Genomic DNA, 14,992 nt, shown 5'->3' on the forward strand with positions numbered 1-14,992 from the left:
GATTCTCCATCTCTGACAATTTTTAGATCAAGATTGGATGTTTTTCTAAAAGATCTGGCTCTAGGTATTATTTTGAGGAAGTGTTATGGCCTGTGTTTTACAGGAGGTCAGACTAGATCAGGGATAATCTATTTTTTTTGTCAAGGTCCAAATTTCTTGGTCAAGCAATAGTCCAGGTCCAGACTCCAGAGAAAATAATAATTAAAGAAATAATGATAATAAGTAAATAAAAAGATTTCAGGGTCCTTTCAAAAGTATCTGGCTGCCTAGATTTAGCCTGCAGTCCGCCTATTGACTGCCCCTGGACTAGATGATCACTGTGGTCCATTCAGGTCCTGGAATCTACAAATCCATATTGAATATAACCTTTATTAGAAGGCCATCTCCATTGAACAAGTGATTTTTGACAGTCCCTTGAGTGGTTGCTTAAGAACAGGGCTCATTTTTTTGAATATAGTAAATGTGTACACAAGACAATAAAAAAATAGATGTGCAACTCTATGCATAATTTGCATGTGTAATTACTGTGACTGCACATGCAAAATGGGTATCCAAAAGAGGAGCTGTGGGTCATTTACGTGCACAAGTGCCCAACTTGCATGTGCATTGACAATCTTTTCATATGCAAATTGGGCTTACATGCTTAACCTTTTGGAAATCAGGCCCATAATACCACCTAAGTGCATGTGTGTATATATACACACACATATATACAATAATTCTATTTTCTTAAGCAGCAGGCTGAATGTTCTCTCCAGGAGCCTGACTCCTAGAATAAACTAGCCTTACTTTTACACTAGACTAGATATCCCTACCATCTCCCATCAATGCACCTGGCTCTGGTTCTGTTTGATGGAGCGACATTAGCAGCTGCTGGGTACTGAAGGATGCTGCTTCTTTTCTTGGCAAACCTTGCCACTGTGAGTTGACACCATTCGTGCCAGCCAGATAAGAGGTACAGTGCTCACCACGTTTTCCACCCTCACCAGTCTCTCGCCATTGCCATGTGGCAGGATTACAGCCTCATGTTCTTCAGCACATCCTAACACACAAAGAGCCGTGATGGTCCTGCTAGTGCTCAGCTGCTGTGTGTGTGAGAGTGATCTTGGAAAGGTCAGCGCAGGGTAGGAAGGTGATTCAGTTTTGTTCTTCAGGGACCTCATCCTGGCATCACAGTAAAAGCTGGCCCTGCTAATTGGTCTGAGTCTGGGGGGGTTGCATCTGTTTAGTATCCCCCGGCCCGAGAAGGGTGGGTATCATGTGCAAATCCAAAGAGCTTCTTCTGCCTATTCCCAGCCTAGTGAGATTGCTCTAAATTATGAAAATGGAAATTTTCAGTTGTTTAAAATTCCACTCCGGACTCTTCCCTTGTTTTTGTTCTTGGTCCATTTTCACTGGAAGCTTTAGTAGCACAACAGCAGCAGCAGCCGCCGCTGCCCTGGCTCCGATAGGAACCTCCCTGGAGCGCTGTTTAATTTATCCCCCCATATCCTATGTGCTCAAGGCAGCTCAGGGTTGGAACATTGTGCCTGTCCCTCCCTCCAACCACATTAGCCCGAGGCCCATCTCATCACCCCTGTCACCCATCACTGATACTAACTCAACGTGCCTGTGCTGTTGTAGGGGGCAGATGGACTGTCGGAGCCTGAGGGCATCTCTCTGAAACGCGTTGCTGTGGTGGAAGATTTCTTTGACATCATCTACTCGATGCATGTGGAGAGCTCAGCAGAGCCAGGCAAAGCACCCAAACATGCTGGGCAGAAGAAAACCTATCGAGCGGTGAGACTTCCTCCGGCATTTCTCAGACAGCTGGGGGCACGGACGCAAAGGGGAAAGGCCTCCTGCGTGAGAATGAGGAATGGGTCTGATGTGGGGGAGAGTGGGCACAAGGGAAAGGGCTGTGTATGCGCACTCGTGTGCGGTGTGAAAGAATGGTATACCGGCACAGCAGCTGTGTTGAGGACACAGGAAAGGTGTGGGGGGTAGAGGCACAAGCATACAGTGGCAGGGAAGGGCACAGCTAAACAACACACAAACGCAACTCCACACATAATCAGAAAGGCTTTGACCCTTACTGACCTTGGAGCACTACTCAGGTGAGAGGGGATGTTTATCCACCCCTGCGTCTCCTGCTCTGTGCCATCTGCCTCTCTTCCCCCCTCAGTTGCAGAGAAGCATCGCTGAAGAAAAGGGTACAGCTAGAGCTTGGGAGTTTGCTGTTTTTCTCCCAGCTCTGATTTGCTGAGTGGCCTTGGGTAAACCATGTTAACTCTGTCTCAGTTTCCTCATCTGCAAAACTGAGGCAGTGACAGTCACCTACAAGTGGGACATTTCGTAAAGTGCTGCCTAGAGAACAGAGCGCCACGTTTCTGTCTATGCAGCCTGAAGGCTTAGACCAGGAATGAATTTGTCCAGAAGTGTGTTTAGCAAACGTTAATATTTCTCCTTCCTCTCCATATTCTTTTAACACAAGTATGTGTGTCCTGTTTCTTTTACATGGAGCATGGAATTCACTCTCCAAGTTCCTGCTGGTGTGTTGAATCCTGGAGGCCTGAGGACCTGGCCACTTGGAAAATTCCTTCTTTGTTAGGACTGGCCATGCAGCAGCAGCTTGTTCTCTGCTGTATGCACCCTTCAGGCTCATGCTTGAGACTCCACTAGGCTGTACATGCTGCCCTGGTCCCTGCAATGAGCTTGCCTTCTGCTTGGGATCATGCAGGGCTCTGCATGCTACTTGAGTCCCCACAGGGATACAGGCTGCTGAGTATGCTCTTGTCCCCTGCTCCAGACTGCAGGCTCCACAGGGCTCTGCACACCCCTTGAGTGCCTATGGTGGAGCCCAGTCCCTCTACAGGACCTGCGTGCTGCAGGAGCCCCTACTGAGGAGCAGAGAGCTCTGTGTACATCTCATGTCCCCATTGCTTGTGTCCCTGCAGTAGAGCAGGGCCTGCAGTGTGATTGTATGCAGTGATGCTCTCTGGCTGGAGGCAGATGACCTCTCTGTCATTAAGGAGGGCAACTCCACCAGCATGATTGTAATTCAGAAACTTTCTGCTCATTTCCACAGCAGACCGCTCTGACCCTCCCCTAATTCCTTCAATTCAGCTCTCTGGAGTACTAATCTGTGCACTGCACAGCCTCAGGGGACCAGGCTGAATACGTCTGTTTTCCCAGGCCTGCTAACAGCAGTCAGATAGCTCCATGCTCCACCCCTCAGATTCCCTCCTGAGCTGAGATCATCACATTAACAGTGTGTATCCCCTTCTGACCTGGCAGGACTCGACTGTCTGTCCTCTCTTGTACCCCATCACGCTGCCCTAGAATTCATTTGCTGCCAGGTTTGGAATGTGAAATACTTTATATTAAATATAGCTTCAGATCCTGGTGGCTTGATGCACAAAGGGGTTCTGTCTGGATGGGCAACTCCAGAAGACTCAGTGTGTCCCCTGCTATTTCTCTCTCTCCACCATCTCTAATCAGAGAGTCACTGGAGAGTTTGCCCTTGTCCATGACCTCCAGAGAGAGGCAATCAGAAAGGGAATTTGGATGGGAGATAACTCATCAAGAAAGCTGTCTGCTCTGCAGAGCATCAAATCAGCTGAGAAATAACAATTGTATCACTAAAATTAGCTGAAATTTGCAGCAGACACCATGAGAGGTGGGAACTGGTCATAGTCCTACAGGCATGGCTAAGGGGCAGTTCACAGATACTCATGTTTTCCAGCAGCATTCTTCATGTGCCTGAATTTTAGTCCTTTTGTGGAGAGTTCCTGATGACTGAATGTCTAACAGACTCCTTGAAAACCAAAGACACTTATTCAGCCATAAAAGATATGGTGAGATTGGTCTTTGTCTAGAGAGACTGAAGGCAAATCCCATGCGATCCAGGCTCTGTGTCCCCAGTTTGAAGCTTTGGGACAAGATCCCTCTCTGAACTTTCCATCCATCTGCTATTAGCATGCGTCCAAAACTGGGGTTATGCTGCCACTTAGTGGAGATAAATGTCTCTCTTCCCCATGATAACTTTAGCTTGCAGAAATCCAAAATATCAACCAAAATACTGCCCCCTTTGCTCTAAGAGACTTTTTTCTCTTTTTCAACATGTTCACACTTCACCCCTCTCACCTTACCTAAGGGATATAAAATGTTTGGATTTTTAAGGTATTTGCAGTGTTGTTGGAGCCGTGTTGGTCCCAGAATATTATCTTTTATTGAACCAACTTCTGTTGGTGGAAGAGACACACTTTTGAGCTTACACAGAGCTCTTCAGGTCGGACCTTGTCTTTCACCAACAGAAGTTGGTCCAGTAAAAGAGATCACCTCATCTATCTTGTCTCTATGGCTTTTTAAGTGTTTTCCATTTTCCTTAGCAAAACAAAATAGAAGGAGCGTTTCCATTGATTAGAGCATGAGACCAGGAGCCAGGACTTCCTGGGTTCTCTTCCGGACTCCTCTACTCCCTTGCTAGGATACATCATTTGGACCAAACAGTGAAGGTCATTAATCCTTTGAACAAAGTCCCCAGGGAGGTGGTGGATTCTCCATCTCTTGCTACCTTCACATCAAGATTGGATGCCTTTATGGAAAAGATGCTCTAGTCAAACAGAAGTTATTGGGCTCAATACAGGGGTAACTTGATGAAACTCTTTGGCCTGTGTTATCCAGAAGGTCAGACTAGATAATCTAATGGTTTCTTCTGGCCTTAAAAATCTATCGAAAGGTTCAAATATAGATTTTCAGAGGTGCTGAGCCACCTGCTGCAGCTCAGAGTAGTGGGTGCCCAGCTTCACAATCAGGCTGCATATTTGGGTGCCTAAATATGGATATAGGTGCTTAACTTTAGGCACCAAAGTTTGACCTTAGCTTTTCTGTACCCTTGTTTCCTTATCTGTAAAACAGGGGTAACTCATACCTACCTCAGAGGTACTGAGAAATTTAATTCATTAATATTTGTAAGTGTCTTCTGTTTCCTCAATAAAATGTGTCATTGAAATACAAAATGTTAATAGAAGATTTTCAGTGTGGAAAAGACAGGACTTCCCCTAAAAAGAGTAATGGATTCTTCCAATTACCGGTATAATGGTAATTAACAATGCTAACTGAACAAGAACCTCAGAGACCTCACTCTCACTGAGTTTAAGAACTTACAGCTACACTGTTCTCAGCCTTTCCTGTAGGCGTAATTATAGGAGATGGCATAGGAGTGTCAGCTGTATGGGAAGTCCAGAGGTCTTTTTTTGTCATCTGAGGTCACTATTGGCCTTATCCTGTGATATGCAGAGCACCTCCTGAGAGGTGCTGTGCTCCACCAGTAACCATTATGGCGATAAGGACACACTGTGCACTTCACAGGCTAGGGCTTTAAAGGAGTATCTCACTCTGAGTTAATACTGTTCTTTCCTATGCTGAGCAAGGTGAAGTGGGACAAGGCCTGTGATCACTCAGGTTCTGTGCGTTAAGCAGTCTCTCTTATCGAGGATACACAGACATCTCATTGTTTTCCCAGATTGCAGAGACCTATGCTTTCCTTCCAAGAGAAGCTGTGACCAGGTTCCTGATGAGTTGCACTGAGTGCCAGAAGAGGATGCATTTTAACTCCAACGGACTGGAGCCCAAAGGTAAACGCAAATGAGTTCTGCTAGTACAGGCAACTCTAGGCCAGGGGTTCTCAAGCTTCACTGCACCGTGAGCCCCTTCTGACAACTAAAGTTACTACATGACCACAGGGGGAGGACCAAAGCCTGAACCCTGATGCCCCATGGGGGTTGAGCAAAGCCAAAGCCCTCAGGCTTCATCTTGGGCCCCAGGTAGCGGGGCTTGGGCTTTGGCTTTGACCACAGGCCCCAGGAAGTCTAACGTCAGCCCTGACGACCGCATTAAAAAGGGACTCAACTTTGGGATCCCAATCCACAGTTTGAAAACCGCCACTCTAGGCATTTCACATTGAAATGCTGTCATTGACTGGATATCGGGACGTGGTGTGGTTAGCAATGGTATTTCTTTTCCAAAAGAATGTCATTACCTATATTATTGATAATACATTAATATATTAAAACTGAACAGTAAATTGTTTTTGCACAAATTCTTTCACTTTTTATGCTGTTTGGTTTTGTTTTTTGCCTTTTCTCAAATTGGACAAGGACAATAGACTAGTCAGTTTCATTTTTTTTTCTGGTCAGTTTCACTTTCTAATTCTCCTGTACTAGCACCATGCCCTAATGTTTGGTCAAAGACACTGCAGATATTTCTGTTGGTTTTAGATTTTGCAAAGGCCTTCTCCTCCCTGCCTCAAAACTTATATTTCTGAGCAAGTTTGGTCTTAAATTTCCCCTTTAAACTATTAGTTACATAATGAAAGATAATGAATAAGTTTGAATAATTGAAGTTTCTGATAATGAAGTAATTTGCAGTACTTAATGGACATGCAGGTTGTGACCCTATTTGGGATAACAGAGTGTTTGGATAATCAAGATTATGCTACATCAGAGTATACACCAAATTATCACCACAACTCTGGTATTTAGTTTCATTATCCTTCCTTTGTAAACCTATCAGTTCTTGGAGTTTAAAGACAGAAACAATGCATACTACTGGGCAAAATTCTCTGCTGGTGTAAAAGGAAAAAATGCCACTGAGGTCAGTGTTTATAATATTTGTTATAGTGAGTTGTAAACTTGTATTTTGTGTTACCAAGTACAAAACAAAACTGTCTCAGGAAGGTTTTCTTGAACAAAAATAATTAAACACAACCCATAATACAGAGAATTAAAACATTTTTAAAATATTAAGGCAAATGTGATGCATTTGGCAACTCTCATCAAGCAGAGAAGCAAAATAAAATGAACAGAGTGCCCTACACCAGGAAATTTCTCCTATTAAATACCAACTCCCACCAGTTAACTCCTGTGAGCAGACTTATGGACAGCCTTAGAGGTTCCAATTAAATGGATTATGTGTGCCATTTATTCATAGCTAGTTATTGAAAGGCATTGTGGTGAGTATATTTTTTAGAAATTGTCCCAATTAAGCATGTGACATTTCATAGAATCATAGAATATCGGGGTTGGAAGGGACCTTAGGAGGTCTTCTAGTCCAACCCCCTGCTCAAAGCAGGACCAATCCCCAATTAAATCATCCCAGCCAGGGCTTTGTCAAGCCTGACCTTAAAAACTTCTAAGGAAGGAGATTCTACCACCTCCCTAGGTAACGCATTTCAGTGTTTCACCACCCTTGTAGTGAAAAAGTTTTTCCTAATATCCAATCTAAACCTCCCCCACTGCAACTTGAGACCATTACTCCTTGTCCTGTCCTCTTCTACCACTGAGAATAGTCTAGAACCATCCTCTCTGGAACCCCCTTTCAGGTAGTTGAAAGCAGCTACCAAATCCCCCCTCATTCTTCTCTTCTGCTGACTAAACAATCCCAGTTCCCTCAGCCTCTCCTCATAAGTCATGTGTTCCAGACCCCTAATCATTTTTGTTGCCCTTCGCTGGACTCTCTCCAATTTATCCACATCCTTCTTGTAGTGTGGGGCCCAAAACTGGACACAGTACTCCAGATGAGGCCTCACCAATGTCGAATAGAGGGGGACGATCACGTCCCTCGATCTGCTCGCTATGCCCCTACTTATACAGCCCAAAATGCCATTGGCCTTCTTGGCAACAAGGGCACACTGCTGACTCATATCCAGCTTCTCGTCCACTGTCACCTCTAGGTCCTTTTCTGCAGAACTGCTGCCTAGCCATTCGGTCCCTAGTCTGTAGCTGTGCATTGGGTTCTTCCGTCCTAAGTGCAGGACCCTACACTTATCCTTATTGAACCTCATCAGATTTCTTTTGGCCCAATCCTCCAATTTGTCTAGGTCCCTCTGTATCCTATCCCTGCCCTCCAGCATATCTACCACTCCTCCCAGTTTAGTATCATCCGCAAATTTGCTGAGAGTGCAATCCACACCATCCTCCAGATCATTTATGAAGATATTGAAGAAAACCGGCCCCAGGACCGACCCCTGGGGCACTCCACTTGACACCGGCTGCCAACTAGACATGGAGCCGTTGATCACTACCCGTTGAGCCCGAAAATCTAGCCAACTTTCTACCCACCTTATAGTGCATTCATCCAGCCCATACTTCTTTAACTTGCTAACAAGAATACTGTGGGAGACCGTGTCAAAAGCTTTGCTAAAGTCAAGAAACAATACATCCACTGCTTTCCCTTTATCCACAGAACCAGTAATCTCATCATAGAAGGAGATTAGATTAGTCAGGCATGACCTTCCTTTGGTGAATCCATGCTGACTGTTCCTGATCACTTTCCTCTCATGTAAGTGCTTCAGGATTGATTCTTTGAGGACCTGCTCCATGATTTTTCCGGGGACTGAGGTGAGGCTGACTGGCCTGTAGTTCCCAGGATCCTCCTTCTTCCCTTTTTTAAAGATTGGCACTACATTAGCCTTTTTCCAGTCATCCGGGACTTCCCCCGTTCGCCACGAGTTTTCAAAGATAATGGCCAATGGCTCTGCAATCTCAGCCGCCAATTCCTTTAGCACTCTCGGATGCAACTCGTCCGGCTCCATGGACTTGTGCACGTCCAGCTTTTCTAAATAGTCCCTAACCACCTCTTTCTCCACAGAGGGCTGGCCATCTATTCCCTATGTTGTGATGCCCAGCACAGCAGTCTGGGAGCTGACCTTGTTAGTGAAGACAGAGGCAAAAAAAGCATTGAGTACATTAGCTTTTTCCACATCCTCTGTCACTAGGTTGCCTCCCTCATTCATTAAGGGGCCCACACTTTCCTTGGCTTTCTTCTTGTTGCCAACATACCTGAAGAAACCCTTCTTGTTACTCTTGACATCTCTCGCTAGCTGCAGCTCCAGGTGCGATTTGGCCCTCCTGATTTCATTCCTACCTGCCCGAGCAATATTCTTATACTCTTCCCTGGTCATATGTCCAACCTTCCACTTCTTGTAAGCTTCTTTTTTATGTTTAAGATCCGCTAGGATTTCACCATTAAGCCAAGCTGGTCGCCTGCCATATTTACTATTCTTTCGACACATCGGGATGGTTTGTCCCTGTAACCTCAACAGGGATTCCTTGAAATACAGCCAGCTCTCCTGGATTTATTAGCCTATGCTTCATTACTACAGCATATTCCCATGTTGCTGATTAAAGAATCAGGCCTGGATGCACAAAGGTTCTTAGGTGCCTAGAAAAAAAATCACAGAAACACACTGTGATTCACAAAGCCTGAGTTAGGCACCTAGGCTCCCTATACAATGAGTGGGGAGAGAGGTGCTTTCGACTGTCGTTCATAAAAGCCAGTATGCTAGTCAGGAAGCTGCCTAAGCTAGACAAGGGGAGATACAACTTAGCAGTGTACACTAAACACCACCCCTCTCTCAGAGATAGGCACCTAAGTCTTGACTTCAGGGATGCACTTATCTCTGCTAGCAATTGTCAACTGGAAACCCTCTTTGGAGTTAGGTGCTTTTGCTAGAGGTCAGGGTTTGGGGGAGGGAAGAGCTCCCTCATCACTTTTAGCCCAGTGGTAGGGTATTCACCTAGGATGCGGAAGACCCCCAGTTCAAATTCCCTCTCCACCCAAGGGGGAACAGGGATTTGAACAGGGATCTGCCAGCTCTCAGGAGAGTGCTCTGACCATTGGGCTATAGGATAGTCTGATAAGGGGTCCCCTAGACCCAATTCACAGCACTTGAATAACATCTAGCACCAACAGAGCTGTCTGTCCCACCACTGAGATAGGCCATGACCCTGTTCTTCCAAGCCCTTAATGGAATGGGACTTGGCTATTTCAGATACTGCGTTATTGTTCCTGATCTCCTGAAACAGCTGTAAGAAGAAAAGGAGTACTTGTGGCACCTTAGAGACTACAGCTGTGTTTCCCACAGGCAGTGCAGCTGTACAGGCTCAGATTCTGGCCAGACAGCACTGGATGCTACACACCCTCAGTAACTGAACCCAGCTATGGAACTCATGGTCAGAAGAGACTAGACTGAGCCAAAGCCTGACTGTCTTGATCAAAGTGTAATAGAGACCTTTTCAATAAAGCCTTCCCTCAAAATCAATGCTCTTCAAAAATAAACCAAGCAGACAAAAAAATCTTTCACACTGCTCCTCAGTCAGGAGGGGCAGAAAGAGACAAATGCCTTTCTGTTCTGAGCTTTTCTCCTCTTTAATTTTGTGCAGTGCACAGAGCCTACCTAGAAACCTATAAAAGACAGATGGAATAGATTAACTCTTATCAAGAACATTGGCTAATTCCACTGATATTTATTTATGTGGAAATTTATTTGGAATAGATCACATTGGCATTTGGTGAAAGATCACACACCCACATATAAAATGTAACTCAGTAGGGTAAAAAAATCTGAACCCTCCCTTCCAGTCCTCATCTCCATCATTTATCAAACAAATCTCACCTCGCTGCATTCCAGATCAGAAAAATCCCTAAGTAAATGGGTCTTGTGCTGAACTCTGCAGGGCACCAATGTGATGCATGAAAACAAATTGTCTTGCTTATAGGAAACTTAGAACAACGCTGGGCCTCATCATAATCTCAGTGATGCTGGTGTAAAAAGTAACTCCGCTGGAGCTACACTGATGTGGAATTAGGATCAGTCCAGTTCCAGTCTAAACAATTCTGCCTGTGTTATATATAGTTTCCGGACATGGCAGGGAGTTAGTGTATTTTTCTCTTTATAAAAATATTAAGACAGTATTTTACAATAACGGCATAAACCAGTGCAGCAGCCCCCTAGTAGGATTCAGTATGCAGGACTATAAAATGTGGAGTCCCTGCAGGGCTTGTTAAAAAAAGGTTTCCCTTAGCTTTTATTACTAGATACTTTGGCTTGGGGGAAAAAGAAAAATCTTTGTTTTCATAGGGCCAGATTCTTATCTGAGTCACAGTGAAGTAAATGCACAGTAAATGTGTTGAAGTTAATGGCATGATTCCAGATTCACACCAGTGTAACTGAAGGCAGAATCTGACTGTCAGAGTTCATCTGCTCCTGCTCCTTATTCGCTATTTGATGACATCATCCCCCATTTGTGGAACTGCATTAATTACTTCAGCACCCAATTGTGATGTGAAAGATGGAAGCCTGGCGGGAAGCAGGGAACAAGCTATGAGAAGTAGTGTTTGCCACCAGGCTCTGCAGGGGCAGAGAGCCTCATGAGAAGCCACTACTGGTCATCAAAGCAGGGATCCTTGAGGGTCAGCTGATGTCACCTTGCTCGCCTTAAGCCCCGAATAGCAAGAATCTTTGGAAGGAGGCTACTGTTAATTTCTTCACCCACTCTGATCGCATAGGTTCTTGGATAAAAGCCACTGCAGACACACCCTCCACCTTCCCCGACTCACGCTACTGAGATATTCTGAGGATATCACTTTGTGCTCCTCAAACTGCTACCCCACCTGGTCAGACAGCAGAGGTCTTCAAGGTCCAGCTGCTTTCAGGCCGCTTCCTCTTGCCAGCGGCAGAGGTCTTTGGAGGGCAGAGTGTTTGTCATTATCAGCTCACGTCCTCTGTATACATTAGTTAGGGGAGAGAGATCCCTAGAATACCAATAAACCTTCTGCACGTACAGTCCTTGGAGGAACCCCCGAAACCAGCCCTCTGAGAACGAAGAACAGATTAATCCTAGACTGCTGCTGACATGTTATAAGCACTCTATGCTCACTCCTTATTAATGAAGGGCTATATTCATTTATCTGAATATCTAAAGCAACTGAGTTTCAGAGGGGTAGCCGTGTTAGTCTGTATCAGCAAAAACAAGGAGTTCTTGTGGCACCTTAGAGACTAACAAATTTGTTTGGGCATAAGCTTTCATGGGCTAAAACCCACTTTATCAGATGCATGGAGTGAAAAATACAGTAAGCAGGTATAAATATACAGCACATGAAAAGATGTGAGTTGCCTTGCCAAGTGGGGGGCGGTCAGTGCTAACAAGGCCAATTCAATCAGGGTGAATGTGGCCCATTCCCAACAGTTGAGGTTCAGCTACTTTTGATCCCAGTGAAACAAAGGCATTTCACATTTGGGGACAATGTATACCTTCAGATCAGCGGCACTGCTATGGGTACCCGCATGGCCCCACAGTATGCCAACATTTTTATGGCTGATTTAGAACAACGCTTCCTCAGCTCTCGTCCCCTAAAGCCCCTACTCTACTTGCGCTATATTGATGACATCTTCATCATCTGGACCCATGGAAAAGAAGCCCTTGAGGAATTCCACCATGATTTCAACAATTTCCATCCCACCACCAACCTCAGCCTGGTCCAGTCCACACAAGAGATCCACTTCCTGGACACTACAGTGCTAATAAACAATGGCCACATAAACACCACCCTATACCGGAAACCTACTGACCGCTATTCCTACCTGCATGCCTCCAGCTTTCACCCTGACCACACCACACGATCCATCGTCTACAGCCAAGCTCTGCGATACAACCGCATTTGCTCCAACCCCTCAGACAGAGACAAACACCTACAAGATCTCTATCAAGCTTTCTTACAACTACAATACCCACCTGCAGAAGTAAAGAAACAGATTGATAGAGCCAGAAGAGTTCCCAGAAGTTACCTACTACAGGACAGGCCTAACAAAGAAAATAACAGAACGCCACTAGCGGTCACCTTCAGCCCCCAACTAAAACCCCTCCAACGCATTATTAAGGATCTACAACCTATCCTAAAGGATGACCCAACACTCTCACAAGGCTTGGGAGACAGGCCAGTCCTTGCCTACAGACAGCCCCGCAACCTAAAGCAAATACTCACCAACAACCACATACCACACAACAGAACCACTAACCCAGGAACTTATCCTTGCAACAAAGCCCGTTGCCAATTGTGCCCACATATCTATTCAGGGGACACCATCACAGGGCCTAATAACATCAGCCACACTATCAGAGGCTCGTTCACCTGCACATCCACCAATGTGATATATGCCATCATGTGCCAGCAATGCCCCTCTGCCATGTACATTGGTCAAACTGGACAGTCTCTACGTAAAAGAATAAATGGACACAAATCAGATGTCAAGAATTATAACATTCATAAACCAGTCGGAGAACACTTCAATCTCTCTGGTCACGCAATCACAGACATGAAGGTCGCTATCTTAAAACAAAAAAACTTCAAATCCAGACTCCAGCGAGAAACTGCTGAATTGGAATTCATTTGCAAATTGGATACTATTAATTTAGGCTTAAATAGAGACTGGGAGTGGCTAAGTCATTATGCAAGGTAGCCTGTTTCCTCTTGTTTTTTCCTACCCCCCCCCCCCCCCCAGATGTTCTGGTTTAACTTGGATTTAAACTTGGAGAGTGGTCAGTTTAGATGAGCTATTACCAGCAGGAGAGTGAGTTTGTGTGTGTATGGGGGTGGGGGGGATGTGAGAAAACCTGGATCTATGCAAGAAATAGCCCGACTTGATTATGTAAAGAGTTGTCACTTTGGATGGGCTAGCACCAACAGGAGAGTGAATTTGTGTGGGGGGGTGGAAGGTGAGAAAACCTGGATTTGTGCTGGAAATGGCCCACCTGTTGATCACTTTAGATAAGCTATTACCAGCAGGACAGTGGGGTGGGAGGAGGTATTGTTTCATATTCTCTGTGTGTATATAAAGTCTGCTGCAGTTTCCACGGTATACATCTGATGAAGTGAGCTGTAGCTCACGAAAGCTCATGCTCAAATAAATTGGTTAGTCTCTAAGGTGCCACAAGTACTCCTTTTCTTTTTGCGAATACAGACTAACACGGCTGTTCCTCTGAAAAAAGGCAGAAAGAGTGTCCATAATGACAGAAACACCCCAATATTTGTATGGTGACTTTTTACAGAAAGTTAAAGCTATTATTTTTTGTTTTAATATTTTAACAGAGAGATGGTAGAAGACAACCAAAGCAAAGCAACATAGTGAAAAAAAAAAAACAACCCCGCCATATAGTAGTACTGCTATGGAAGGTATAATCATAGACGCTAGACGATGAAAAGACCCTTAAGGCCACTTCGTCCATCCCCCTTACAATGCAGGAGTGCTTTGTCCAGACTAGTTTTATAGGTCCCAGGGTGATGGTGCTTGCACCACATCTCCTGGAGACTAATAGACCTTTGTCTCCTCCTGATCGCCTCCATTTTCTGTTCGTAAGAATTTCATCCCATTGCTCTTACTCATGCCGTCCTAGCTGGGATTCTGCCAAAGCATAGTGAGTCCCCACCTCTGGGCACTACACCTTGCGCATCGCCACATAGGATGGGATAGGAGGAGGAGTGGAAGACAAGCCCAGGTATGTTCAGATCCACTAACCATTTGATCCCCGCAGAGCAGAAATGCAAGAGCGGCAAAGGCTACTTCAGCCTCAGGGCTTCAGCAGTGGATACGAAGCATCCTAGAGGGAGAGATTTTTCTCTTTTCATCTCACACAGACCCACCCTTGCTCATGCTTAGGGCAGTGGGAAAAAGAGGATATGGCCCAAATATGACAACCCTCTGTCACAGGGCGCTCTACTCACTGTTGGGTGGTGCCCCCTTCTGGCAGTTCTGGGATTAGCTCCACCTGGTTCAGTGCCCCCTTTCTGGTCTTCCACCCTTGCAGCTCTCCTCTCGCTCACGGAGTCGCAATACAGCTGCTTCATGACTCCGCCCTCTGGCTGGGTTACACCATGATTTCCCCTTCCCAGGGAGTCTTTCAAAGTCCTTCTGCACCAGCAGCATGCGGCTGCCCTGTGTCATGCCCACAGTGACTCCAGCAGTCTTCCTATTCACTGCCCCTAGCAATACCACTCTGCAGTGGATGGTAGGAGAACCCAGGCCTGCCATCTGCTCTGGGTTCCAGTCCAGGGCCCTATAGCAAGCAGCTGGTCAGGGACTTTACCAATCTTACTGCTCTTGCCCCTGGATGACTGCCTACCATGCTCCTTGAAGCTTCTTTTTCATCAGCCCCCTCTCCCTTAGGCCTAC

The 14,992-nt window shown here is 45.5% G+C and overlaps 1 protein-coding gene across 1 annotated transcript in view; it reads left to right on the forward strand.

Moving 5' to 3' along the window:
* NOL4L (nucleolar protein 4 like) overlaps positions 1 to 14,992 on the forward strand; it is a 102,493-nt gene that overhangs the window by 20,489 nt on the left and 67,012 nt on the right. The window contains exons 2-3 of the mRNA XM_048819468.2: positions 1,624 to 1,779; positions 5,507 to 5,618. Coding sequence (XP_048675425.1) covers positions 1,624 to 1,779; positions 5,507 to 5,618 — 268 coding nt within the window. The remainder of the gene's footprint in view (positions 1 to 1,623; positions 1,780 to 5,506; positions 5,619 to 14,992) is intronic.

Source organism: Caretta caretta, chromosome 13 (genome assembly GCF_965140235.1).
Source record: "Caretta caretta isolate rCarCar2 chromosome 13, rCarCar1.hap1, whole genome shotgun sequence".
NCBI lineage: Eukaryota > Metazoa > Chordata > Testudines > Cheloniidae > Caretta > Caretta caretta.